At 37.0% G+C, this 27,130-nt stretch overlaps 1 protein-coding gene across 1 annotated transcript in view; it reads right to left on the reverse strand.

Moving 5' to 3' along the window:
* Positions 1-3,942: 3,942 nt before the first annotated feature.
* hdac11 (histone deacetylase 11) overlaps positions 3,943-27,130 on the reverse strand; it is a 57,585-nt gene continuing 34,397 nt past the window's right edge. Inside the window, exons 9-11 of the mRNA XM_030133567.1 lie at positions 10,903-10,999; positions 7,402-7,580; positions 3,943-4,365 (exon numbers count right to left, since the gene is read on the reverse strand). Coding sequence (XP_029989427.1) covers positions 4,123-4,365; positions 7,402-7,580; positions 10,903-10,999 — 519 coding nt within the window. The 3' untranslated portion in view covers positions 3,943-4,122. The remainder of the gene's footprint in view (positions 4,366-7,401; positions 7,581-10,902; positions 11,000-27,130) is intronic.

Raw genomic sequence — 27,130 nt, forward strand, 5'->3', positions numbered from 1 at the left:
GGATCAAAAATGGCAGTTTTTTTTTTCATTTTCTGAGACCAGATGTAGTCATTTTCATGGAAAAATCGCTAATGCCATTGAGGTCATAAATATTCTTACGAAAGTTGGGTTTGTACGAATCTTCCAGTTCATATGAAATCTGGAGTTCGTAGACATTCGTGGAGGGAGCATGGCTACGATGTCCAGATTTCGTACAAAGCCAGTGATCATAAGAATCTTTGTGACCTCGATGGCCTTAATGCTCTTTCCTTGAAAATGACAACATCTGGTGTCAGAAAATGAAAAAAAACTGCCATTTTTGGTTTGTTTTTCTATTTCTGGCAGGTAGTGCATTTAAAATGACTTTGAATGTCTTAAAAGACATCAATTCCTTGAGTTTAATAACTAAAGAAATGGAACTTAAGGAAAGTCTTAAGTTTAATCTTAAGACATTTCGGGTTGTTTACATTTTTTTTGTAAAAGACTAGTCTGTAAATGTAAATGTTTTTGTGTAATTTTACTATTTTTACACTAAAACAAAGAGAAAAACTTGCAGTTTTCATTATTTATAGATTATTATGATAGTATTTTACTGGTCTGACCCACTTTAGATTGAATTGACATAAAATGAATTCAACATCCTTGATCTTTAGTATCTTCAGTGTAATTTTCGCATTTCACAAACTCATCCCAGGGGCCAGATTGGACCCTTTGGTGGGCCGGTTTTGGCCCCCGGGCCGCATGTTTGACACCTGTGATGTACTTTTAAAGAAGGAATATATATCTGAGTGTTTTCATTAACTATTAAAATATAGCACATATTTCACAAATGGCATTATTACATTTCCTGAGATGAAACAATATGTCTCTAGTACAAACATTACACAGAAAACCTAGGATTTCACCACGGACTGACATTTAACAAACGCTTTTAGTGGCATTAAAGAGCTTATGAAGCCAAAGAATCTATTGTTTCAGTAGATTTTTTATGTTTGACTGATTATTCCCTTTGAATAACATCTATTCATAAAAAAAAAAAAAAAAAAAAAAAAAAAAGTAAAAATCACAAAGGTGCTTTTTTTGTTATATTCTTTAGGTGCAAAGTGTTGTGTAGCCCCGCCCCTAAGCACGACAGCATTAGCTTTAGCATACCACCACCGTTGTCACGTAGAGAAGCGCACGGTATTCACTAAATTAGAAAATTAGACCCCTTATCTGCTCGTTATGACTGTGATCCTGTCGTTAAAAGCTGAGCCTCGTCAAGCTCAGCACTGATCTGGAGTCAGTGGAAGGTATTTTATTCAAATAAAAACAGAAGAAGCACCGAAATCCAATAAAAAACACAACCGCTGACTCCAAATCCACACCAGATATTATTACACACTGGACAAATAAGACGTCTCTTTATTAGACTGTGGTGCTTCTTATTTTATATTAATATTTTTTATGGAAAAACCTGCTTTTTTTCGGGTTTTTTTTTACCCATACAGACCCAGGGCTACTTTTGTGTCGGTTCCCAAATGATTTTTTCTCTATATTTAACTTTTTCTAAGTGATTTATCAGCATTGAATATAATATTATCTTCCTTATTTTGCATTTTTTTCAGTGTAAATCATGTATTTTCCTATATTTATTTTGCTGATCATGTAGATGCTCATTAAAGCTCTGTGTAAAGTTGAGGGTTATTATGTCAAAAACAGAGAAAAGTCGAGAAAAAGTGACTTTTTCAGCAAATCTCTCATTAACTGAACATAAAAACAAGTGTGTCCATCCACTGTCATTGATCCAACTCAATGGGTTTTACTGGTGAATCGATGTTGTAGAAGATGACGGTGTTACCATGGTAACTACGGAGCCTCTTAACGTCCAAATGGGTCATATCTGATGACCATGAAAAGATGAAGAACTGTATTTTACACCAATTATTTCAACATATTTCTTCAGTTTTGTTCAGTTTGTGGCTTATTTTGTTATTACTTATTATTTTGTTGATTTATTATATGTTTTTATTCCTTTTATTTATTCCTTTTGTTCATTTTGTTGCTTATTTCATTTTCCACTTTGTTTTACTCGGTTTTTTGCTTATTTTTTCACATTATCATTTTTTTCTTCATGTTTGTTCATTTTATCCACTGTCATTGATCCAACTCCATATTTTTTTCTCTTCAATTTCATTCAGTGTCTTATTTTGCTCTTGTTACCTATTATTTGTTATTTTTTTTATTAGTTTTGTTCATTTTATTGATCATTTTGACTGTTTTCTTACTTATTGTATTTTTTTTTTCTTTTTTTACTTAATTTCAGTCATTTTTTCACTTATTTTTTCATGTTTGTAATTATTTTTAAACCTTTTTTTTCCCCATTTTATTTACTATTTAATATAATAATCATAAACCCAGTGTGTCCATCCACTGTCATTGATCCAACTCCATGAGTTTTACTGGTGAAATCAATGTTGTAGAAGATGACAGTGTTTCCACGGTAACTACGGAGCCTCTGAATGTCCAAATAGGTCATATCTGATGACCATGAAAAGATGAATAACTGCATTTTACAGCAATTACTTCAACATATTTCTTCAATTTTGTTCAGGTTGTGGCTGATTTTTCTTATTCTTATTTTTAGAACTGATCTGTCTTGGTGGAGGTCTGCGCTCTCCGAGTGCTTTTCTAATTAATTAATTAATTTAAAAAAAATAAAAAAGTTTTTTTTATTTTGGCTAGTGTTTTTTCAGGACTGTTTTTTTATATGCAACTGAGCTATTGTGACCAAGTAATTTCTCTTGTGGATCAATAAAGTTTGTCGAAGTCGAACGTTTCAGTGGATGGAAACCAGAATTATTATGTAAACATTGTCTTCCTGTTGCGTTTGTTAGTTTCTACAAATAACACACACCTGCAGTGACTGAAATCAGACAACAAATCTTCATGTGAGTGATCTGATCTAAAAGGAGGGTTATATTGTTAATTGTCTTAAATCATCCTTGTAGAATGGAACATGGTGCTCATCACATGACAGACACAAAACGTTTATCCATATTAATTCCGTCTCGGCCTGTAATTTAGAACTGGCTTTCATTTGTTCTTGTCGACCTCAACACTGGCTGTTATTAGAGACCCTGCTTAGTAATTAGGCTTTTCTCATAATTATGACCTACTGATGGCATAATTACAACATATTTCACATAATTATCATACTGTTGGGATCGTTCCTCATAATTACAAGATAAGGTGTCTAATTTTCTTTTTCCTTTCACTGGAAAAAATCTAAATCTTACCAAGTGTATTTTGCTCATTTCTAGTCCAAATATCTCATCACACTTAAAATAAGACAATCACCTAAAGAGGAACTTTTCAGTGAGATTTATAGACAACAGATCTGGAAAATCTGATTTCAAAAAATCTTACCAAGATCATTTTCACTTGTTCCATTGGCAGATTTTTTTTTTTTTTTTTTTAATTCATACAAAAAAAAAAAATCTGCCAGTGGAACAAGTACATGATTTTGGACGAGCCCCTAATAAGTTATTATTTTTTAAATCCAGAATTTTCATTTAATTCAGATCAGTGAATTAAATATAGGAAAATACATAATTTTCACTGTAAAAAAGCACAATACAGGATAGAATATTATGATAAATGGTGATAAATCACTTAAAGAAAGGTTAGAGAGGACTGCCATAAAAATAACACTGGGTCTTTATGGGTTAAACAACAAAGAAAACACTGAAAACAACCTCAAATCAGCAGAAAAAATTCTGGATTTAAAAAATAATAACTTATTAGGGGCTCGTCCAAAATCATGTACTTGTTCCACTGGCAGATTTTTTTTTTTGTATGAATTAAAAAAAAAAAAAAAAAATCTACCAATGGAACAAGTGAAAATGATCTTGGTAAGATTTGCTGAAATCAGATTTTCCAGAGCTATTGCCTATAAATCAGCTCTTATATCTCACTGAAAAGTTCCTCTTTAGGTGATTATGTCTCCTTTTAAGTGTGATGAGATATTTGGGCTAGAAATGAGAAAAATACACTTGGTCAGATTTAGATTTTTTCCAGTGTGTGTGAATGAATGCGTTTCCATCATGAGGAACTGTGGTGGGTGGAGTTACTTAAGCGCTGACTCGCTGCAGAGGCCACACATTAAACAGTAGTGAACGTGGATCCAGACGAACCCGGGCCGCACATCATACTGGTCACCATCGACGACGACCCCTCCCCCTCCAGCGCCTCCGGTCCAATCAGGCCCTGCCGGTGGAGGTTAAGGATGGAGTCTGCGATGATGCGCGCCGTTTTCTTCTGATACCCCCCGGACGTCACCATCAGTATAGGGATACCGCGGCGCTTCGCAGCCCGGAACACTATCTCATCTCTCTTGACAATGCCCTGGTGGACAAAGAGCAGAGAGAAGCCGGTTTGTGAGTAAATCCACGAAAGCTGCTGATGGTAATTGTTGTTGCTGTGGATTCTGTCAGGCTTCGGGCGAACGTGTCTGTCTATGTTGTGATTGTCCCCTGAGGAGGGAGGGGAGGCCTGGAAGCCCGTTCCCATATCTCACTGCTCCACTCGGCCTCTCGGGATGACACATATGGGAGGGACTGGAAAGAAACAAACATGCCTGTTCGACAGTGGGAACAGCTTGTGTCAAAAAAAAGAAAAAAAAATCTCATTTATTACGGAGCAATTTGTAACACAAGGACTGATTTGAAATATTATTAAGCATGGCACAGACACGTGTTTCCACCAGAACTTAAAATAATCACTATTAAAGCTGCGTTAAGCAACAGTTTTTTTTCTTTTTCAGGCCATTTACCAGCTGGAAACACAAATTAGCTCTGCAACACACAACACTGTACCAGGCTCACTAACACACTCTGCACATTCGCCTTGTTTGCTCCAATTATTTTCTGGAATTTGCAGGATCAGTGGTAGAACAATATCTGCACAGGAAGTAATAAATCCACATTTGTGTAGTTTTGGGTCTCAGTGTGCCTACAGATTTCCTGACAAAGGGTTTGTCTCCCTTCTGTCCTTACCTGCCCCACTGTCATAGACTCACTCAGAAATAGTTGAATCTTTGATTCCTACAAGGATCCACCTTCTGATACCATACAGTCGCAGACAAAATTATTAGACCATCAAGAGTCATCAAAAAATATGGTTGTGCAATCAAGTACTAACTCCTGTGTGTCATGTGACTAAAGGCGAAGACACACCAACCCGACTGCCGATCATTGCCAGAAAAAGTGGTCCGAATATCAGTCGGTTCCCATCTCCCCAACATGGTCAAAAAAGTGTGAAGAACACACCAAAACGACTACCGACTACAGAGTACATTCTGCGCTTACGCACGACGTAAAACCAGAAAATGACGGAACATTTCTCTAAACCCAGAGCTCGCTGTCATCAGTCATTGTTGTCAGAGTGTTGAGTCATCCAGAAGAGTTGTTGTTGTTGTTGTACTTGCTGAACGGATGGTTAGTAATAAGAGGATACTGGTGCTGTCAGCTCTAGGGCTTCTACTGATGGAAGAAGAATGATGTCACAGGTGAAAACTGGGGAGAAAACACACAATGCTAACAATGCTAACAGTGTTGACTTCATGGAATGAATGAAGTCCATAGTCAACACTGACTGTCACTCATTCACATCCGATCTGAGCAGTGAATGGACTATTACACTGGGTTACAAAAAATGTTTTTTGCAAGTTGTCTAGGTTTTTTCAACTGAATTAGCACCATTTTGCACCGCTAAATCCAAAAATGATATCTGTTTTTCTCAATCAGGTCAGGTTTTTTTGCTAATTTGATTTTGAAAAATTTGATCTTCTCACAAAATATAATAACTAATACCAAAATAAGATTAGTAAGCACACTTTATGAAACTTGAGACTTGATTCCTGTTAGGTACAATGGTGTATTCACCGCAGATGTAGCAGAATACGTCAGGCTTATTTTTGCAAGATCTTCTAGTCGAAGTCATTTCATTCACCTGTAATATTAAAAAAAACATTAATCATAAATTGGCAAAAGTAAAATCTTCAGAACTCGTTTATTGCAAGAAATATGAAAGAATTTTGTGTCATATGACGTGAAAATGCCCATAAATGTAAGCAAAAATGTTAAAAAGCCAATATGTAGCATAGTTCAGAAAGTTGACCTGATTGAGCAAAATTAATGTGAATTTTGGATTCAGCACACCAAAATGATCCTAAATCAGCTTAAAAAACTTAAACAATAAATTTGTTGTTGACCAGTATTATAGAAGACAATAATAGTGTGCAGTACCTTTGGCAGAGCTGGATTCACATGGAAACTTCTCCTTCATTGATTCACTAGTCTACGCCTATCCCTCCACCAATCAGATTGGTCCGACTGAACGACGGGTAGTGGACGATTACACATGTTGAATCGGCCAAAAAGACAGCAGACGACATTAACGACGGCCGATCGCAGAGAACACACCAAACAGACTCATATCACCGACCTTGCCAGACTGCCTAACGACATCCGACTGCTGAAAATCAGGTTTGTGTGTCTTCCCCTTGAAACAGACAGAAAAGAAAACCTGGAATGTCTAAAAGCACTGTTTTTATCAGTACAATGCCATAGATATTGATGGAAGAACTGAAGTGATTTTGGTTATTATCAAGAAAAGATGTTAAATTGATAGATATCAGCACTGAAATTAAACTACTATGAGCTATTTTTGTTGGTATTATTATATTTGTCTGAACAAATGTACCTTTAGTTGGACCAGGCACTAAAATGAACAACAAATTGAAGAAAACAAGGGGTGGTCTAATAATTTTTTTCCGCAATTATAGGAGACCAGAACATGTCCTTAGCGCCATCATGCGCTAACGTGACCAAACTGAGCTGAGCCTGGCAGATCTACCATCAGACATCAGATCTGCTCCTCCACCCAGTTATTGGAATGGAAAAGATGGTGCATGCTCTTCTGTTATGATGCATGAATCCAAGCAATGTCATGTTATGTGGGGTTGTTTTTTTTTTTTTTTTTTGGGGGGGGGGGGGGGGGGGTCCTACTTTGATTTACAATTTGATGCTTAAAAAACTTATATGACGACTGTTTTTACAGCCAAAACAATTTTAAAAAATTTAAAAAAAAAACTCTTTCTCCATCAATGAAATTGGGTAATGGTAAAAATGTTACCATCAGTTAACAATTATCCCAAACATAGTCAACAAAAAGAGCCAAGACTAGGACTTCTGGAAAACACGTTGACATTTTGTGAATGGGAGTCAGAGCCAGTAATTAAAGCATCTTGTTGATACTTAAACGATAAAGACCCAAACTTCCACCGATGACCAAAACCATCTACTGATCTAAAGAACTGATTTAAAGCGATTCTATTAAGTTTCTAGGTTCAGAAAGATCAGATGGGTGGAGCTACGGTACATGTGGTGATATGGAGAGTCCTCCGAGGGGGTCCCCATCCAAGATGTCTGTCCCTGCGTTGTAAATGATGATGTCGGGTCGGATCTCGTTGAGCGCTCCCTCTGAGTGCAGCTCCACTTTCTGGAGGTATTCTGAGTCCTCGGTGCCCCAGTCCAGCTCCACCTTCCTCTTTATGGCTCCTGGGATTCAGACAGATTTAGCACCAGGATCAGTGAGCAAAGCTGCCATCGATAAAGTAGAAGCTGCAGAATTCAAAGGGCTTACACACTATATCTCTGTGTTTTATGCTGCGTTCCAGGCTGTTTTTTTGAGCCCATAAGTCACGGCTTCAAACCACGACTCACGACTTTGTAGCGTTTCAGGCAAGTCACACCAAACTGCCTGAGCGCAAGGAATTATGGGAGCTAGATGTAAACAAACCAGCATGGTGGACTGTTCATTAGGCTCATTTACAATCATTTCTATCCCAGAAGTGTTTGTTCTTTGCTTATTTGAGGGAAACAGAGGAGGAAAAACGGCGCATAAGGCAAGAGAAGCTGTTCTACCTTTTATGTTATGTTATTTGTATATTTGGATATGTATTTGGTAATTACCTCCGCCAGAAGGTATTGTGATCACTTTGCTTTGTGTGTTTGTTTGTTTGTGTGTTTGTTTGTCTGTTAGCAACTTTATGGGAAAACTATTCCAACCACCTTTACCAAATTGTACCCACAGATAGGCCTAGGTCCTGGGACCAACCCATTAAATTTTAAGCCAAGTAAACCAAAGTTCAAGGTCACAGCAAGGTCACAACATCTACAATTTTCCTATCTCTCATCATTGGGCAATTTTCGAAAATTCATAAAAAAATTCAAAACCACTCCAATTAGCCTCCAATTTGATCCACCCGTAGCTTAGAACAATATCTTGTATCTGGCACAAAATTGTCCACATCCACTGTGGAATGTGGACTCTGTGGACATTTCCATTTAACATTGAAAATCCCATTTACGCCACATCGTTCATTATAACTCAACAAATATTGATTGGAATTTAATATAATTTGACATACACATGACTGGTACCAAGCTTCAACTTTTTCTGCTGTATGGAACAACCTGGAAACTGTTTAATTTAAAAAGAAATAGTCGAGCCACACATGCACACCGTTCGAGGTGCTTGGCGGAGGTTTGCGTTCTCTGAACACTTGTTTATTCTTGCACTCATTGGACTGAAAACTAGCTAACGCTTAGAGCAGCTGCTGATTATGCAGAACATTTGCAGATGAATAATATCAGAGCAATACCTTGTTTTAATAAACAATTTGCATAAACACCACATCCATGGGGGGGCGCCATTCAGTTCAGCACTCGGAACTGGGAGAATATGGATCTAGTACGAGTTCACGGGTGGGAAGTCACAGGTTTGACTGACATTCCAGTGCATTTTCACCGGTAGGTTGAAAAAACACAAGTTACGGGTGGACTGGAACGCAGCATTATTTGCAGTGTTTCATGCAACGGCAGAGTGAAGGCGGACAAATGAATATAAATACAACATTCGGGGGGGGGTGGGGGGGTGGCTCCATAGAGGAGTTCACTTAAGATATGGCATTTTGCAGTAGTGCTTTTACAATAATTAGCACAAATAATTAAATGGGTAATTGGGAGACCTTCATGTTCCAAGTTCAGTCTTGAAGAAACAGAAAAGAACAATGTAAAACCAGGCATGGAAAACCTGAAAGAAAAGGTCCAAACTGTTCATGCTTTGGTCTTTAAAGGCCTGATGTACCTTGGACTTTAAAGGTTTAAATGAATGAGCACTAGAGGCCACAGTGCAGTTCTATGACTATATGTGTGTGTGTGTGTGTTTTTTTTTTATCTTAAACAGAACAGAATGTACATTTATTTCTTAGACTTAAGGGGAGAGATGATTACGAGACGTCATATTCAATTAATTTTCCAGGCAAAGATAGCTGAAGGACGGAGACTTTGTATGGCAGGACTGTGACATTATGTCTACAGAGGACTGGAAGCTGCTAAAGTGGTCCCTCTGAGATAAACTTTAAAGTGTTGGCACATTTCATTTGTGTACAAGCCATGATTAAGACGTTAGCCCGACTTGGAATGGCAGATTTCCTTCAGGGTGGAAACTGAGTGAGTGCTAATGTGGAGACACTCACCAGTGTATTAGGCAGCGAGCCGCGCACCCACGACAGTTAATTTTTGAAAAGCACGGCCAAAAAAATGGTGCACGGCTTGGTCAAAGACAGAAAGAAAGAAAGAAAGAAAGAAAGATCCACAGAACAATTGAACAGATAGATGATAGAACAATAGATAGAACGATAGAACGATAGAACGATAGAACGATAGATAGAACGATAGAACGATAGAACGATAGATAGATAGAACGATAGAATGATCGAACGATAGATAGATAGATAGATAGATAGATAGATAGATAGATAGATAGATAGATAGATAGATAGATAGATAGATAGATAGATAGATAGATAATCGATACTTTATTCATCCAATAGGGAAATTTACAGAGCTGTATTACTGTATATATTGTTCTCTTACCTTTTCACGGCCTAATTTTGGCTAAATCCATCTATTTTTTTGGAAAAATTAAGCGAATTGTCCATTAACTCAAGACCAGCGGTTCCCAACCTTTTTTTACTCGTGTCCCCATTGTAACATCACAAATTTGTGGCGACCCCAGACATTCAAAGCGAAGACATTTTTTTGCTAAAATTAATTTGTTTTTGATGATGTTTTGATTTCCTTATGGAAATTTAAAGTGTTTTTTTTTTTTTTTTTTGTTTACTGTTGTGTTTTTAATATTGTTGTTTTTAAGTTTTTTAAGTTTGTGGATACTGCTGGAACCTGCAAATTTCCCCATGGGATGAATAAAATATCTATCTATCTATCTATCTATCTATCTATCTATCTATCTATCTATCTATCTATGTAATAATTTGCTATACTATATTTCAAATAAACATTAATTTTAGAGGACATTTAGTCTATATAATGTATATTATAATAATAATAATAATTATTATTATTATTATATCAAAGACAGAGAAAATGGAAGAAAAAGTGACTTTTTCAGTAAAGCGATCATTGACCTAACAAAAAAACAAGTGTCTCCATCCTCTGATTCACCAGTAAAACCCATGGAGTTGGATCAGTGACAATGTTGTAGAAGATGACGGTGTTTCCACGGTAACTACGGAGCCTCTGAACATCCAAATGGGTCATATCTGATGACCATAAAAAGATGAATAACTGCATTTTATACCAGTTATTTACATGGTTTGATAGGATTAGTGGATCAGCGGTGGATCAGTGGGTGTTTGGGTCTTTATGGGTTAAAATGTGACTGTATTGGTATGGATGTTGCCTAAAAGGAATTATGTGACGCTGTTTAGTAAAACATTGGATTTACTTGACTGCGATGGAAAACATGCTGCACGAAAAAAACAAATGAGAGGAAAATTCCGGAACTTTGACTCACTTTTGGCATATCCATCCCTTGGATAGATGTGGCGATTATACATATCCATGATGAAAACTCGTCTGTCGTCCAGGAAGTCGCGTTCATGTCCGTTTCCCTGTATGGGGCAAAATGAAAAAAAAGTATCATAAAAAAACTGTCTCTGTGTCACCCCAGTTCTTGGTCGATCTCCACCCACTGCAGGATTCTGAAAAAACAGCTACCGAGTCAAAAAGAGGCTGAGGTGGAGGTGATGCACTAATGTCTGGAAGTGGAAACGATATTAGAGTAGTTCAGGGACATCCACACACAGCACCACATGAGGTTGAGTTTTTGTACTTATTTTAAAACCTGAGAAAGACCCCCCTAAAACCACTGTTTGTGTGTATTCTACATGTAGAATATTTCCACGGTACATTCTTGACATCTTCTGCAACCTGTGTTGTTGTGCCACGGTGGTGTTTTTAATACTTTATTTCAGGCTCAAAAGAAAACTAAAAATTTAACTGATTAAGGCCACGGTTTTACAAACTATTCACCTTCCTGTGAGTCTGGGTCTGTAAATTAAAATAGGACCAATGGCCCTGTATCTCACCAACTTGAATTTGTGAGGTTGTCAGGTTCTGCCGCTATATTAGAGTGGATTCACACCTGCTTCATTTGGTCCGTTTAAAACAGACCAGAGTTTGTTTCCCTGCAAAGTCTTTTTTTTTTTAGATGTGAATACAAACATGCAAACTCTAATTCGAATCAAACAACTTTTCCATTGACCCTCAAACTGTGCGAATATAACTTGTGCAATTTAATTTACCTAATGGAAAAACGACAATTTCACCAAAACTCTTATTTTTCGATTAAAAGTTTATGCGCCGGCAAGAGGTGGTTTTTCGGGTGTAGCGCAAATGGTGTATCACACAAAACTGCAATGGAAAAACCGTTTTCCACAACTACAGTCATGTGAATAAAACAAAAAAAAAAAAAAAAAAAAGAGATGTTGACGGACGTTACAACAAGCAAAGAAGAAGAGTTTTAAAAGAAACATGGTGCGGTATGTGTGGACACACCAGGAAACCCAATCATTTTTTAATTTAGTATGAGATAGAGGGGTAATATATAATAATAATGAATATATCTGTAAATCAAAACCATATTTATGTTTGTTGCTTCTCGTGTCATCTCGTGATAATAAATAAACAAATCATCGCATTTGTGATTTTTTTTTGACATTTAGTAAATATCAGTAAAGTTTCGTGCAGATGTCCAGTGGAAAAGGAACTACTGACATTTAGGGGCCGTTTACACGGCGTAGGATTCAGTCGACTCCGGGAAGATTTCATCGCGGATTAGCCTTCTGTTAACATGGAAACGGTGCCTAGAGTGCCTGAATCCGGAAACTTTTGATACCAGGGTCCAGGGTGGAATGTTATCGATACGCTCCGCATTTCAGCTCCGTGTTAACGCGAATCGGAGCGTGCCGGGGTAAAATATGATGTCACCACATGCGCGCGCAGCCAAGAACCGCCAGTTAACCCACTCCAGGCCAGTTGGTGGCAGTAATGCACCTCCAAGCTGGTTTGCCAGCCTCTATGACACAATAAAGCTGCAGAAAAAGAAGGAACAACCACAACAACAATGGCCGGTTTCAGAACAACATACGTGCTGCTAACTGTGCTCAGCTCATCTGTCCAGACAAAGAAGTCCTGCGTCTTTGTACGACCACTCGCCATTGTTGTTTGTAAATAGTGTTTGTCCGCCTCTTCTTCTTCTCCTCATTTAAAGGCTGTCTAAACCGGAAATCGTTTGTGCGCAGGCGCGTGTTTTACCGCCACTGTTTCACTACAGCTCTACATCGCCAGCTACTGGTCTGGCATGGCCACTACAGCGTATTCAGCCGTCCTCGCGGACTCATGTTAACGCAGATCGTTATCATAGCGGCTTCGTCTTAACGCGGAATGATTTTATAACGCAAAGGAGAAATCTTTGCGGAGTGTTGCCGTGTAAACGTACCCTTAGTCAGATCTCCATATTACGAAACTGGCTCCAAATGAGCTATTCTTGACAGTTAGCATTATTTGCATAAATTTAGAAAATACATATTGCGAAAACGATAACTGCACGTAGGACCTCCATGTTTGTTTTCATCAACACCCACCATCTCCGATTCGCCCCGCCCCTGACTTTTCTGTCCAATGCCAGTGCAGTTTGTCGCATGTGTGCTTAAGTTTACAAAGTTTGGTCCACTAGCAAAAAGTACAATGAGAATGTGATTTGACCCAAACGAAAAAAAAAACAAAAACAAAAACTGAAAGTCCACAAACTGAAAGACTTCCTATCAGTGCTCAGTACGAACTATGCTGATGTATGTAACCGTTTCCATGTTATGAACCATCAAAATATGGACCATAATAAGTAAAGGCAAATTTTTAATATTTCAAAAACCAAAATTCCTTATGAACAAAGTTTGTAGACACTGTATCAAGGAAACTACATATAAATGTTTGAAATTAATCCAACCAGTAGTTTCGGTAAAAAGCCCAAAAAATGGCTGAATTTTGGTAGAAAATGACTGAAGGATAGGTGGGCTGAACACCTGATTTTCCTTTTAATACAAATTTTTTGCTGTATAGGCAAAATAAAACCATACTAAAAGAAGTTGTATGACTATTTTCAACCAGGAAATGAAGAGTTGAGCTATTTCTGCCCCCAAAATGCAGATTTTTTCCATATTTTGTCGATTTTTTAAAAATTTTTTTATGTGCTTTATCACCAGCATTGATGTGCTTCTTTATTAATGAGTCATGGTTCTGTTTACAGCTCTAAACACGCTTTGGTGTTTCGTATCTCTTTAAACATTGTCCAACGACGACAGACTGTTGTAATTGGTTTTTCAGCCCTAATGATGCTTCATTCATTTGCGATATAAAACAGTGTGTAAGTCACTGCGGTCTGACAGTCTACTACATCACTTCACTGTGTCCAGGTCCACACACATGTCACTCACTGCCATTTGTTTACGTGAACGTGCGGCTCTGACTGACAGCACCAGATGAGGGATAAATAGTTTTTACCGTCTGCAGGCATTAAATGTTAAAAATACTTATAAAAAAGTCATGGCTACTCCATCACTTTTCATTTCCTCCCGTCCATTTGTCACCCAAAGTGTCGGAGCGCTGGCAGGAGAAGATTAGGCATTGTGCCAAGTCTAGTATTACTGGATGAAAAGAAGGATAGATGACAAGCATAACAGTTTGGTGTCAGCTGAACATCATCCATGAGTGACTGACTGCAGAAGTGAGTCCAAGTGATGTGACGCTGGGCAGGTTTTAAAGGAACAGCTCCGCATTTTGGAACATGCACTGACTTCCAAACTTCATGTCCGTTTTGTTAATGGGAGTCAGGAGGTCTTCTGACTCTATTATAGATATTTCTCACAGCCGAAACGTTAGCTTGTAAAAGCAGGCAGAGTACAGGTGTTACTGATAACATTAACAAAACCTCTGTTCCATTTAGTTTCCCCAGGAGGGCACTGCAGTGAACCAGCATCCACGATGAAAAGGCCTGAACTTCTTCAGCTAAATGGGATGCGGCCATTTTAATGACACCAATTTGCACCTATGATGTAGAATGTGCTACGATAGAGTAGCTCGCATTCTTACAATGAACATAAGTTTCCCTTGAATGTTTGCACCTATAATGTCTATGAATAGGAGTGTGTACTGGCAAGAATCTGGCAATGTGATACAAATCACAATACTAGGACCATGATACGATATATCACGATACTGTTAACAAGGCAATATTTTTTTGTTTGTTTTGTTTCTTCTTCCAAGAGATTATTTCCTGGAAAAATGTAATTATACCAGAAGTATGCACAAATACTAAACAAATTTTTATTTGATCAGAACAGGATTTAATACTATATCACAAAATTTTCCTCTGTAAAAAGTAAAATTTTAAGAGATAAACAAAAATAAAATTCCAAGTACAAAAAACACACATACACAAAATAAATAAATAAAATCATGTTTAACAGACATTACAGTTTAAGATCCTGCTCAAATGTTCATATTCTATTAGTTGTGAACAGAATGCATAATGCACAGTCCCCGAATCATCCAACATCATAACATTATTTTTGTGCGATCCTAAGTGCTTTTAGGATGATTGAAATAGCCATTATTTAATAAAACAGTGTTATCAGATACAAAAAAACTATATGCATGACCTGCAATATCAAAATAGTACTTTTTTAGTACAAACAGAGCAACATACCCATGTGAATATAGAAATAAAAGCTTGCAGGATTCCCCAAAAAATAATAAAAAACAAAAACATGAACCTCTGCCATATCTGATTTTGATACTTTCTTACACTTCTTAGGCAAAAGAAATTCCAATTTAAAAGGACACTCCAATATATGGAAATAAATCAACCAAAAAAAGCCAAAATATCACACAAATGTATATTAATTTCATTGTGGCTCTTTAACAATACTTAATGTCCAAAAAGGTGTAGGAGGAAGCAGAGTTTATATTGTCCCACCCAATATTTTACATGACTTGGCTAATCGGCTAATGTATACAGTCTATAACAAAGAATAGATCAGTCATTAAATTCCAAAAAAAAAGAACAAATGATAACATACTATTAATAAATATTACTGTTGTAGTCATGTTCATTGACACTGTATCTCTGGAAAATAAGTTTTTTTTTAGGGCTGTCAAAATTAACACATTAACAGAGATGAATCCATCATCACGATTAATCTGATTAAAAATTTTAACGCAATTAACCCATCTGCAGCAGAACGACTCCGAACGTCTCTGTCAACGCATTTTGGCCAGTTTGTAAAGTAGAGTTAGCGTCTTGCATATGCAAATGGGGAGTTGATCCGGTAGTGACAGGCAGCAGAACCAAACCATAAAGATGGAAGACGCTAAACAGCCTGTTGGACCTCTGGACAGAAATATGAGGACGGAAAAAAAACCCAAGATGGAACAGTCGACCCACATAAAGTATTAGACACACTCTGCAGGAAGGAGTTTCCTATTCACTGAAGCACTTCCAGATTCAAATACCACATCAACACAAAGCACACATTAATCTCGGATTCTGCTAGCATTTTGGCTAACACGATGCCCAGCTTGGACAAACACATTAAGTGCAGATATATTCCCTTCTATCTTGAGTCTGTTTGCTCATGCAAAATGAAACGTGATTGATATAGATTAAAAAATTTATTATATTTGTATTTTTTGGTCCTGTACAAAAATTACAACTTTTTGGAAAGATGTTGGTACAAAAATAGAACAGATTTTGGGTTTTGGACTGCAACAACCCACTCTTTCACTTCTGTTGGGAGATTTTCCCGACGATTCGACGGTGAATGACAGGTACCTCCTGAGGATTTTTGGTGCTGCAGCAAAGAAAGCAATCACCTGAAGATGGCTTTGGCCTGAGCCACCGGAGTTGGAGGACTGGATGAACATAGTGGATGAAATTCACAAAGTAGAAAGATTTACACTCATGTTGAGGCTGCAAGCAGAGCTCTACGTGAGAAGATGGAATAAATGGACTGTTTTTTTTTTTTTTTTAAAGACAATTAGTGTGGGGCTTACCACACCATGAGAACTGCTGCTCAGATGTAAGTTGCATAGCTTAATTTGAAGCTACCTCATTGTACCAATTGATAATTTTGCTTTCGAATAGTAATACTTATTGCTGAATGTTGTTTGTTTTGTTTTGTCTTTGCTTTGTCCAAAAAAAGGTAAAATGACTAATTTTTATTTTATTTATTAGGATCCCCATTAGCTGATGCAGTACATCAACTACTCTTCCTGGGGTCCTCCCATTCCAAACAGACATACAGTATCCATTTCCAAGCATAAAAACAATGTGATTCACCCTTATATTTCCTTCTTAAGAAAACTCAATAATGACTAATAAAAATTAAGTGGCAAAAAAAAAAAAAAAAAAAAATTCAATCATGATTAATCGAAATTAATCCACAGCAACCCTGTGATTAATCTGATTAAAAATTTTAATCGTTTGACAGCACTAGTTTTTATACATTTGATATGAAGGGAAAATAAATGAAGCAGGTGTTTTGACCTTGTTCACTATTGGATATTCTACAACAGCTGTATAAAAATCTGGTGTTCTGTTAACATTTTTGTGAATAAAAAAAAAAAAAAAATCATGCACTTCCTCATGTTCTCATCCAACTGTTCTACTCAGATATAAGAAGAACCATCTGTTACAGTCTTTATGTATTGCTAAAACACTCAACCCCATTCTCTGAACTCATTATTCAGTCGCTTGAACCCATTTATCAAATCAAACACTCTTGGCACAACCTTCGGCTAGTTTACTGAGGCACAATCTGCAAATATGTGGCACACTTTCTGTAACACTACACACACATTGGCCTTCTCCAAAACACATTTCTCACTGTGATGCACATGAGCTGCGAAATAGTGAAAAAACCCCGACTGCACAAGTTAAACACATACACAGCTGTTGTCACGAGTTCGATGCAAGGACACACAACTGAACACACTCATTCAGAAGAAAATACGATAAATACAGCAGTGTTCGAGACAATGAAAGTTGGATGAAACCAGTGGTGTCAGCCTTTCTACCAGAGTCCTCCAGCACAACAGGATTCACATGAAACAAGTGCAGTCTTTGAACGCAACTTAGAAAGGGGGACGGTTTGTGCTGATGCTTGCAGATCCCATCCACACTACTGTATCTGTACACTGAGGGTTTCAACTGGATTCCCCTGAAAGACCCCATGAATACATTTTGTAGATGAAGCAGGGTTCAATCTGGCAAAAAGGAAGACGCAAGAACACAACAATTCAGTGCAACAATACCCCAAAATCTAATTTTATGGTATTTTGTAACAAAAATAAGAAGTATAACAATGAAAACAACACAATATTCATAGACAACTTTGAAATAATTCAGGTTTCTCATATTAAATTCTTAAGTGAGTATTTAAACCATTAATATGTTAAGTTATTTGATGATGACAATGAGGGTGGGATTAAATAAGTTTTCCTCTTCCCACTCCTTTTCTGTAAATGCTCGAAATAAACCAGGGCTCTTAAACTCATTTTCTTTCAGGTTCCACATTCAGCCCAATCTGATCTCCAGTGGACCGGACCAGTAAAATAATAACAGAATAACCTATAAATGATGACAACTCCAAATTGTTGTCTTTGTTTTAGTGCAGAAAAACCCATTAAATTATGAAAATACTTACTTGTATAAACTATTCAAACAAAAAAGATGTGAATAACCTGAAAAAACGAAAATTTATTAAGAAAAATAAATGCAATTTTAACAATATTCTGCCTCAACTTATCATTTCTACATGTGCATTATGGATCGGTTCTACAAAGACACTAAACACTGAGTAACAGGGAGGAAATTGTTAAAATTGTGCTTAATTTTCTTTAGACATTTCAGGTTGTTCATATTTGTTCAGGGTATTCATATTTTATTGTTACAAGATAGTTTGTAAATGTAAATATTTTCATAATTCAATGTTATTTTTTGGACTAAAACAAAGACAAAAATGTGACGTCAATATTTATCAGCATAATGCTATATTGTTTTTTTCCACATCAAACCAAGAAGAAAATATGGAGTCATTATTTTTTGACCCCTGAAATAAACAAATAAATGAATGAAAAATTAATGAAAAAAGGTGTTATTAGTCACTTTTCCATTGACTCTCAAACTGCGCAAATTTAACTTGCGCATAAAAATGAACCTAATGGAAAAGCGACAATTTCGGCAAAACTCTTGTGTTTGCACTGGCAAGAGGTGGTTTTTTGGGTGTAGTGCCAATGGTATATCACACAAACCTGCAATGGAAAGACCTTTTTCCGCAACTAGAGTTACATGGATAAAAAAGACCGTATTTTGACGGATGTTACAACAAGCAAAGACTGAGCAAGCACAAGATGGAATCACGAGTCCAGTCTGTACAATGAGTTTATTTCAGATGAACTGCTCATGTAATGTAAGTGTTCCTGTTATTTCTCTGATACCCAGTGTGTATGAAGTGCACTTTGTTCTATGTCTGTGGTTCAGTTGAGTTCTGTTAAGTGTTCAGTCACTTTGATTTTTTTTAATTCATTAATTTATTTTTTAGGTTACTTTGCATTAGAGTTCAGTTTGAAATCTTTTATGACCTCATTTCGAGTGTAAATGAAGGATTTTGGAATTTTGAACTTTCGCGTATTCTGTAAATGATCAAAATAAACAAATAAATGAATGACAAAAGCTGTTATTAGTCGCTTTTCCATTGACTCTCAAATTGTGCGAATATAACTTGCACATGAAATTTAACCTAATGGAAAAATGACAATTTCACCAAAATTCTTGTTTTTGCGCAGGCAAGAGTTGGTTTTTCAGGCACAGCGCAAATGGTATATCACACAAAACTGCAATGGACAGAATTTTTTCCGCAACAGAGTTACATGGATAAAAAAGACCAGATTTCGATGGACGTTATACCAAGCAAAGAGTGAGCAAGCACAAGATGGAATCACGAGGGCAATCTGAACAATGAGTTTATTTCAGATGAACTGCTCATGTAATGTAAATGTTCCTGTTATTTCTCTGATACCCAGTGTGTATGAAGTGCACTTTGTTCTATGTCTGTGGTTCAGTTGAGTTCTGTTACATCTCTGTGTTCAGCCACATTGATTTTTTATTTTTTAATTTTAAATTTTTTTTTTAGGTTACTTTGCGTTAGAGTTCAGTCTGTCATCTTTTATGAGCTCGGAATTTTTGGATTTCATAAATTGAACTTTCTTATTTTCTGGCTTCAAAAAAACCCTTTATTTCCAAAAATCCCCCTTTACATCCCAGTGCCGTCCGGTTTGGTCCTTCATATTCATTTCACAAAAACATCTGCCGAATGACCAAAGGCTTCCTCAGAAATCTACTTCATCCCATTCTTCTTCTTTTGACCTTTTTATAGTCGATGTTATTTTCAATGATGAATCCCTCCATCCATTAAGTACCCATTATCGTCTGAAAGTACTTCCTGAAAAAACAAACTGTAAGCATGATGGTTTATATTTAGAAAACATACTAAGCCCTGACAGAAAAAAGCTCCATCCATGAGCTCATATATTCTTACTGCATACAATGAGTAAATCAACATGGAGTGACTGCTCTGCTGGACTCTAAAAGACAGTCGAAGACTATAAATCAGCTCGTACGCTGCCTGAGCTCCCACTGCCTGCAGCCTTATTAGTCTTATCCTCTCCCCCACATACTGTACAATAAAAGATTGCTGTTTCACCACCATTTGTTAATGTCAGCTGAAAGCCCTCACTGCTGGCTTCAAACAGGCCTTTCCTTCAGTTCTTTAAAACAAATATCCTCCCTTTGCAAGTTCAGACATCTGTATTAAATATTAGAGCCATCTATCACTACTTAACAAAGCACAGTCCAAAAGAAAAAAAAACACAGAGGCAAAGAAAAAATAGCTTTTTATCTGAGAGAAGTTTTCTTTATCTTTTTTTTTTTTTAAACGAATATTCCAATTATCAGATAAAGGAATATCACTGAGTGAGCAGAAGGATGATCTGCTTCATAAATTTCTCATTTGTCAATATACACTCTAATAGGACAGCGTGGATGAATAGATTTGTAGGCATGATTTGTGTATGAAATGGTGTTGGAAACCTGAAAGAAAAACTATTTATACAAAAGAATTTGAAGAGCAGAATGGTAGAACCCAGCAGGCCAGTGTATCTGTTGGTAATTGGATTTTCTTTTCAAAAAAACAAAAGAAAAACTAGCCATTAATTGATTGTAGTTTTAAAATACAAGAATTACATTGAATTTCAAGATGTTTTACTTTTTCAGTGTCAAAACAGATCGACCAGATTTTAAAAAACGGATTGATTTTCGTTTTCTCTTTCTAATAACAAAACAGAAAGTTACTACCTGACAGGAATGAAAAAACGGACAAAAAACGCCCATTTTTTTCACTTTGAGACCGGATGTTGTCATTTTCATGTCACATCGTAGACACGCTACCCCCACAAATGTCTACGAACTCCAGATTTCATACAAACTGGAAGACTTTTACAAACTCATTGTTTGTAAGAATCTTTGTGACCTAGGCATTAGCGCTCTTTCCTTGAAAATGACAACATCTGGTCTCAGAAAATGAAAAAAAAATGGGCATGTTTGGCCTGTTTTTCCACTTCCGTCAGGTAGTAACTTTCTTTTTTGTTATTAAAGAGAGAAAACAAAAATCAGTCTGTTTTATCTGTTTTGACAGAAAAAGAAAAACGCCTTGAAATTCAATTTAATTCTTGCATTTTAAAATGAAAATCAATTAACCACTAGTTTTTATTTTTTGTTTCTGAAAAGAAAATCTAAATACCAAAAGATACTCTGACCCCAACAGGTAAGAGGAACTGAAAAACCATGCTGCAGAGTAAAGTGCCCTGAGGAACCTCACACACTCTGCATTCTGTAGCTTGTGGTACGTTTACTATTTGTAACTTGGAAATCTAGAATTTAGCATCTCACTACATTTTGTCACCAGTTCCAGGCCGGTTCAGAGCCGGTATCCTGATCTCAGATCAGTCTGACTCCTGTCATGACCCATATGGTCTTGATGGTTTTGTTTGTTTTTGTTGCCAATGCCGTTGTCTTTGTCTATGCCACCTCCTCATCACAACAACTGCCACCACTTAAAACCTGCCTTTCAGATGTGCTAAATATAGATGGAAAATCAGCCACTGCAACCAGTTTCAGGTTTGGTAAATCACATTTCATGAGCTAAATAAATATTTGAATCTACTCCTCCCAATAATAATTTTGCACGTTCTGGCAGAAATGGCCATATTGCATATTCATCAAGGCAAACACGCTAAATGGGTTGCATGAGCTATTTTGACCATTTGAGAGACGCAAACATGGTGCGTCCTGTTAGTAGATAAGTTTCAACGTGTTTTTGCGTGAGCAGTCAACTTTGCGCACATTTTTACACGTGTAAACCTTTAGTAAATCAGGCCCTAACACTGCTACTTAAAAAATGGGGGGAAAAATTAACCAGAATATTGTCTAGTCCGACTCATCCAAAGAAGAAAAACCACAAATTCAGTGTGGATTTGAAATAACTGAAGCTGCAGAACCTCCATGGATCCACATAGGAGAGGAATGATTTCCTCGCACTAATGTACTGTATGTTAATAAGACTTACAGCTGTTTGCACCTTTCAGTCTTCAGTGCTAACTGGTCATCATGGTGATTAGTAAAGCATGTTCACTGTCCCACTAACTGTTCCCATTAGCAGCTAGCTCATCATACACATGTCTAAAACATACTGTTTTTTTTCTTTTTTAATAAATAAATAAACTAGAAGCACTCGGAGAGCGCAGACCTCCGCCAAGGCTGATCAGTGCCCCCCCCCCCCCATGGGCCCCCCCACCCCCGATCACCACCAAAATTTAATCATTTCTTCCTTATCCCATTTCCAACAAACCCTGAAAATTTCATTAAAATCTGTCCATAACTTTTTGAGTTATGTTGCACACTAACGGACAGACAAACAGACAGACAAACAAACCCTGGCAAAAACATAACCTCCTTGGTGGAGGTAAAAATAAAAACAACACCACCTGTGGTGGTAATGGGGGGGAGAAGGCATGCACCAGCAGTCTCCACTCCCAGTGCAGAGTGCAGAACCATAGCCTAGGTGAAACCCTGCCAACCAGCCCCGGTGCCACCGGAGGAAGGAAAGAACGCTCCTGCCTCCACTTTGAGCTCCACAGAGTGGTGTCGGTTATAGAAAAAGACCCTTGGTACTACCAGAGGCTACCATGGGTCTACTACTAAAACATAATGATTTTTAATGAAGGCTCAATGTTGATGTACCACAGATTTGAAGTTGAACAAACTGCACTCTTAACATAAATCTTAAACGTACATGATACAAACAACAGTGGTATTTTAAAAACTAGAACTTGCAGCTATTCATCTTAGTCGAAGCTAACGCTGGCATTCTTTCTAACTTACGAAACCATACAGACCTACACCGTGACATAATGATGGGATTCTGTTGCTTATGAGAAAAAAAACGGGTTCCTGTGACATCTGCAAGTTGAACCAAGTCCAAACCATCACTAACACCAGGATCATGTTGTTGAAAAAGGGGTTTAGTGTATTCAGTTCCCCATGTGTGTCAGATTAGGTGATTAGTGTCATTAATTCTTGTCATGTTGTACCTGAGATACATGAGCAACTAATTCTTACTCGGGCATTACTTAGTGTTTTTCATGATATTGCAAAAGAGGTACCAGTGACCAACTTCCAAAAAGGAATGGAAACTTTTGTGTATGATACTGGCTTGTGTTTGGAAACGTTTCCAAAAAAAGGAAATAAAAACCCACTGGACCCATTCTCAGGTCACGTCAAGAGAAGAGCATGGGTTGTCAATCTTTCAAAACTATCTTGAGCTACAGGAAAGTGCAACATCATGGAACTGACAGAACCTGTCATCAAGGCCACAGGAAGTTTTAACATGCTAGCCTTTCCTTCAGGATGCCATTGAACATGTCAAAAGTGGAGCTCGATGGCTCCTGTTATGGACGACGAGACATGAAATGATAGATTTTTCATGCCTGACACCCACTGTTCTTGACCTGGCCTGACGCCCTACATCTGTAACCAAACTGATATGACGTCTGAAATATGCTGTTGAGGAGATCCAATACTAGGATTTCTGCAAGTTAAGGCCATTATTAATGTAACTGAAGACATATTTGACATCCAGTCCACTAGGCTGGTCTTCTATTATCTCCAAATGTGAAATGACAGGCATTTTCAGACGTTTTTTTCTTCACATCTATCTCTAATGTAATGTGTCTGTAATGTAATCCATATTGAATTTATTTTGTTATTGCTAGTGTACATGGCAATTGCTATTTTGTCTTGATCATCTTTGTTACCTACGCCAAGGAGGTTATGTTTTTGTCGGCGTTGGTTTGTCTGTCTGTCTGTCTGTCCATGTGCAAGATAACTCAAAAAGTTATGGATGGATTTGGATGAAAATTTCATGAAATGTTGATACTGGCACAAGGAACAAATGATTAAATTTTGGTGGTGATGGGGGGGGGCACTGATCTGCCTTGGTGGAGGTCTGCGCTCTACGAGTGCTTTTCTAGAAAAGAGAGCACAGACCTCCACCAAGGCAAATCAGTGGTCCCCCACCCCCCTCCCCCAATCACCACCAAAATTTAATCATTTGTTCCTTGTGCCAGTATCAATATTTCCTGAATTTTTCATCCAAATCCATCCATAACTTTTTGAGTTATCTTGCACACGGACAGACAGACAAACAGACAAACCAACAGCGACAAAAACATAACCTCCTTGGCAGAGGTAATGAATGTTTTTATGTCCAAAATTATTCAGTCGCATAAGGTACAGAGGGCCAACTTTTTCAGCAGGCCTCAATCAAGCACTAAATCCAATCAATTTTGACGTCTTGTCGAAATCTATTAAGACATTCGGCCTAAAATTCAGATTATTGGATTTTAGAGATTAACCCTGTAAAGCCTGAATCATCAAATCACTGACAGAAAATTCCAGTTCTTTGAAACTGTAGCCTTTATTGGTCCTTCTGAACAACCAAATTTTTTTCAAATATCAATTTCCATGTATGACTTTCGATTTTGTATCATATTTGATCCATAGGGTCTCAAAGCTCAAATGTTATTATTTTCAAACAAACAAAAAACATAATATAACATAAACATGTCAAACAAATTGTTAACTCCTTTTCTAAATTGTCCCAGTTCTTCCTCCTTTCTCATTAATGACAGTCTTGTAGTTTCACTGGAAAGGCCTCTGGTGAATAAACTCCTCCCCCTGGTGGATTATCTGTGTATTGCATGTATCTAATTGTATACATCAGGTTTTTCAAGAAAAAAATATCACACTGATCATGTAGAGGGCTTCAAAACTCATGTATCAAATATGATACGTTTGGCGTTATAGGGTTAAGAATGAAACCTTGAGAACTGTGATTCATCGTGGAAATCACACAATGAAAGCAGAGCCTCCTTTGTAATCCAGCAGACATAGAAGTATTGAGTAAATAAGGACAATGTACATTTATTTATTGACATGGAGACTGACGCTGTGGAAAGAGTCAATATTATTATACGACATTTATGTAGCTATTTATTCATTTCTTATAAGGATTTCCATAATAGATTAACTAAATGTTTGATATTTTCATTCACATAGAACAGATCTGGAATAAATGCAGCAACTGAAGATAAAGGTAAAAAAACATATATAACAGAAAATTGAGAAGGTTTCCAGCACTCACTGTAGTGAATTTAACCCATAAAGACCCGGTGTTATTTTTGTGGCGGTTCTCAAATTATTTTTTTCCTCTATTTCTAACTTTTCTTAAGTAATTTATCAGCATTTATTCTAATACTGTGCTCAGTAGTTGGCATTCTTTAGTGAAAATCAGGTATTTTCCAACATCTAATTTTGATCAATTTTCATCATTCATAAAAGGTCAAACTAAAGTTGAGGGTTAATATATCAAATCAGGGAAAATGGAAGGAAAAAGTCACTTTTTCAATAAAATATATCAGTAACTGAACATAAAAACAAGCGTGTCCTATTATTATTTGCCTATTATTTTTGTTAAGTTTTTATTAGTTTTGTTCATTTTATTGATCACTTTGACTGTTTTCTTACTTATTGTATTCTTTTTTTTTTTTTTTTTTACTTAATTTCAGCCATTTTTGGCGTATTTTTTCATGTTTCTTATTATTTTGTAAACATTTTTTTCAGTTTATTTACTATTTAATATATAACCATAAACCCAGTGTGTCCATCCACTATCATTGATCCAACTCCATGGGTTTTACTGGTGAACAAATGTTATAGAAGATGACAGTGTTTCCATGGTAACTAGGGAGCCTCTGAACATCCAAATGGGTAATATGTGATGACCATGAAAAGATGACAAACTGCATTTTACACCAATTATTTACATAGATTGTTAAGATAAGTGGATCAACAGCTATTAAACTTCTTATATCAGTAACCGATTTTGGTCGCCAGTGGATGTTTGGGTCTTTATGGGTTAAACACATGAAATAAGCGGCGCTGTAATGGTGTTCACTTTAAAACGACACTGTACCTTTAATTGATTTTATATGCATTTGGCTGTACGTAAACTGTACTATGTGAAATATACAACAGACAAGTAAAGGATCTGAGCCCAGAATCTAGTGCAGGATTGTTGAATTCCAGCAGTAGTTGTTTTTGGTACTCTCTGCCAACTGCCAACGAAAGGTCTTAATTTAATAAAGTGTCACTTAGAACAGCAAGCGGTCTATAAGAATGTATTTGACTCATAAAATCGTACACTAGGTGCCTTATCAGAGCCCCTCTGCTCACACAGTATACACAGCCCAGTGTAATAGGCAGACAGAAATGCATCATCACAGCAGGGCCTCAGCGACGCTTGTCATAAACTGAACCTAAAATGGATCATTACTGTTCTCTTGTTGACTCGGTGAATAAGCAACACAGCTGTCTAGGCCATAATCTCAATTTATGTGGAGGACCGGAGCACTTTAAGTGTCAAATTTCAGGCTTGTAATTAGAATTTTACTGCAAGTCCCCAATATTTCTCTCCGCCCAATTACGTGCTGAGAGGGGCACTTTAGGCCTGGCTCCAAGATTTCATGCAGATTCGTTCTTTTATGCAGCCTTCATGAATTATTTACTCTGCATCTGTATTGATTCCCTGCTTTGTGTCAATAGGTACTGGTACATCATTACCGATGAGCCATAGCTCAAAATGAATAAAGCTTTATTCCTGGAATACAGCCATGGACCTCTAGAGCCTTGAGACATCGTCAGTGTTAACACAGTTCCCAGGGCTAATTGGTGCTGGATAAATCATTATGTGAACACACATAGTGGGAGCGAAATATGATAATTAGGCTTCCATAAATGTTGAGCCATTATTCTTTACAGCTGGGGTGAGCTCAGTCCACTTAGTGAGAAACAATGAATGCGGTAAACAACAAGCATCACAGTCCAAATACAGGAAGGAAAAGGGAAGTATGGAGCTGATTTCCTGTTAAAATATAAAAGCAAAATATTTTCAACAAATGCCCTATCAAACAAAAACACACTGGTTTATGAATGGAAAGAATGACAAATA

This window comes from Sphaeramia orbicularis, chromosome 5 (genome assembly GCF_902148855.1).
Source record: "Sphaeramia orbicularis chromosome 5, fSphaOr1.1, whole genome shotgun sequence".
Classification (NCBI taxonomy): domain Eukaryota; kingdom Metazoa; phylum Chordata; class Actinopteri; order Kurtiformes; family Apogonidae; genus Sphaeramia; species Sphaeramia orbicularis.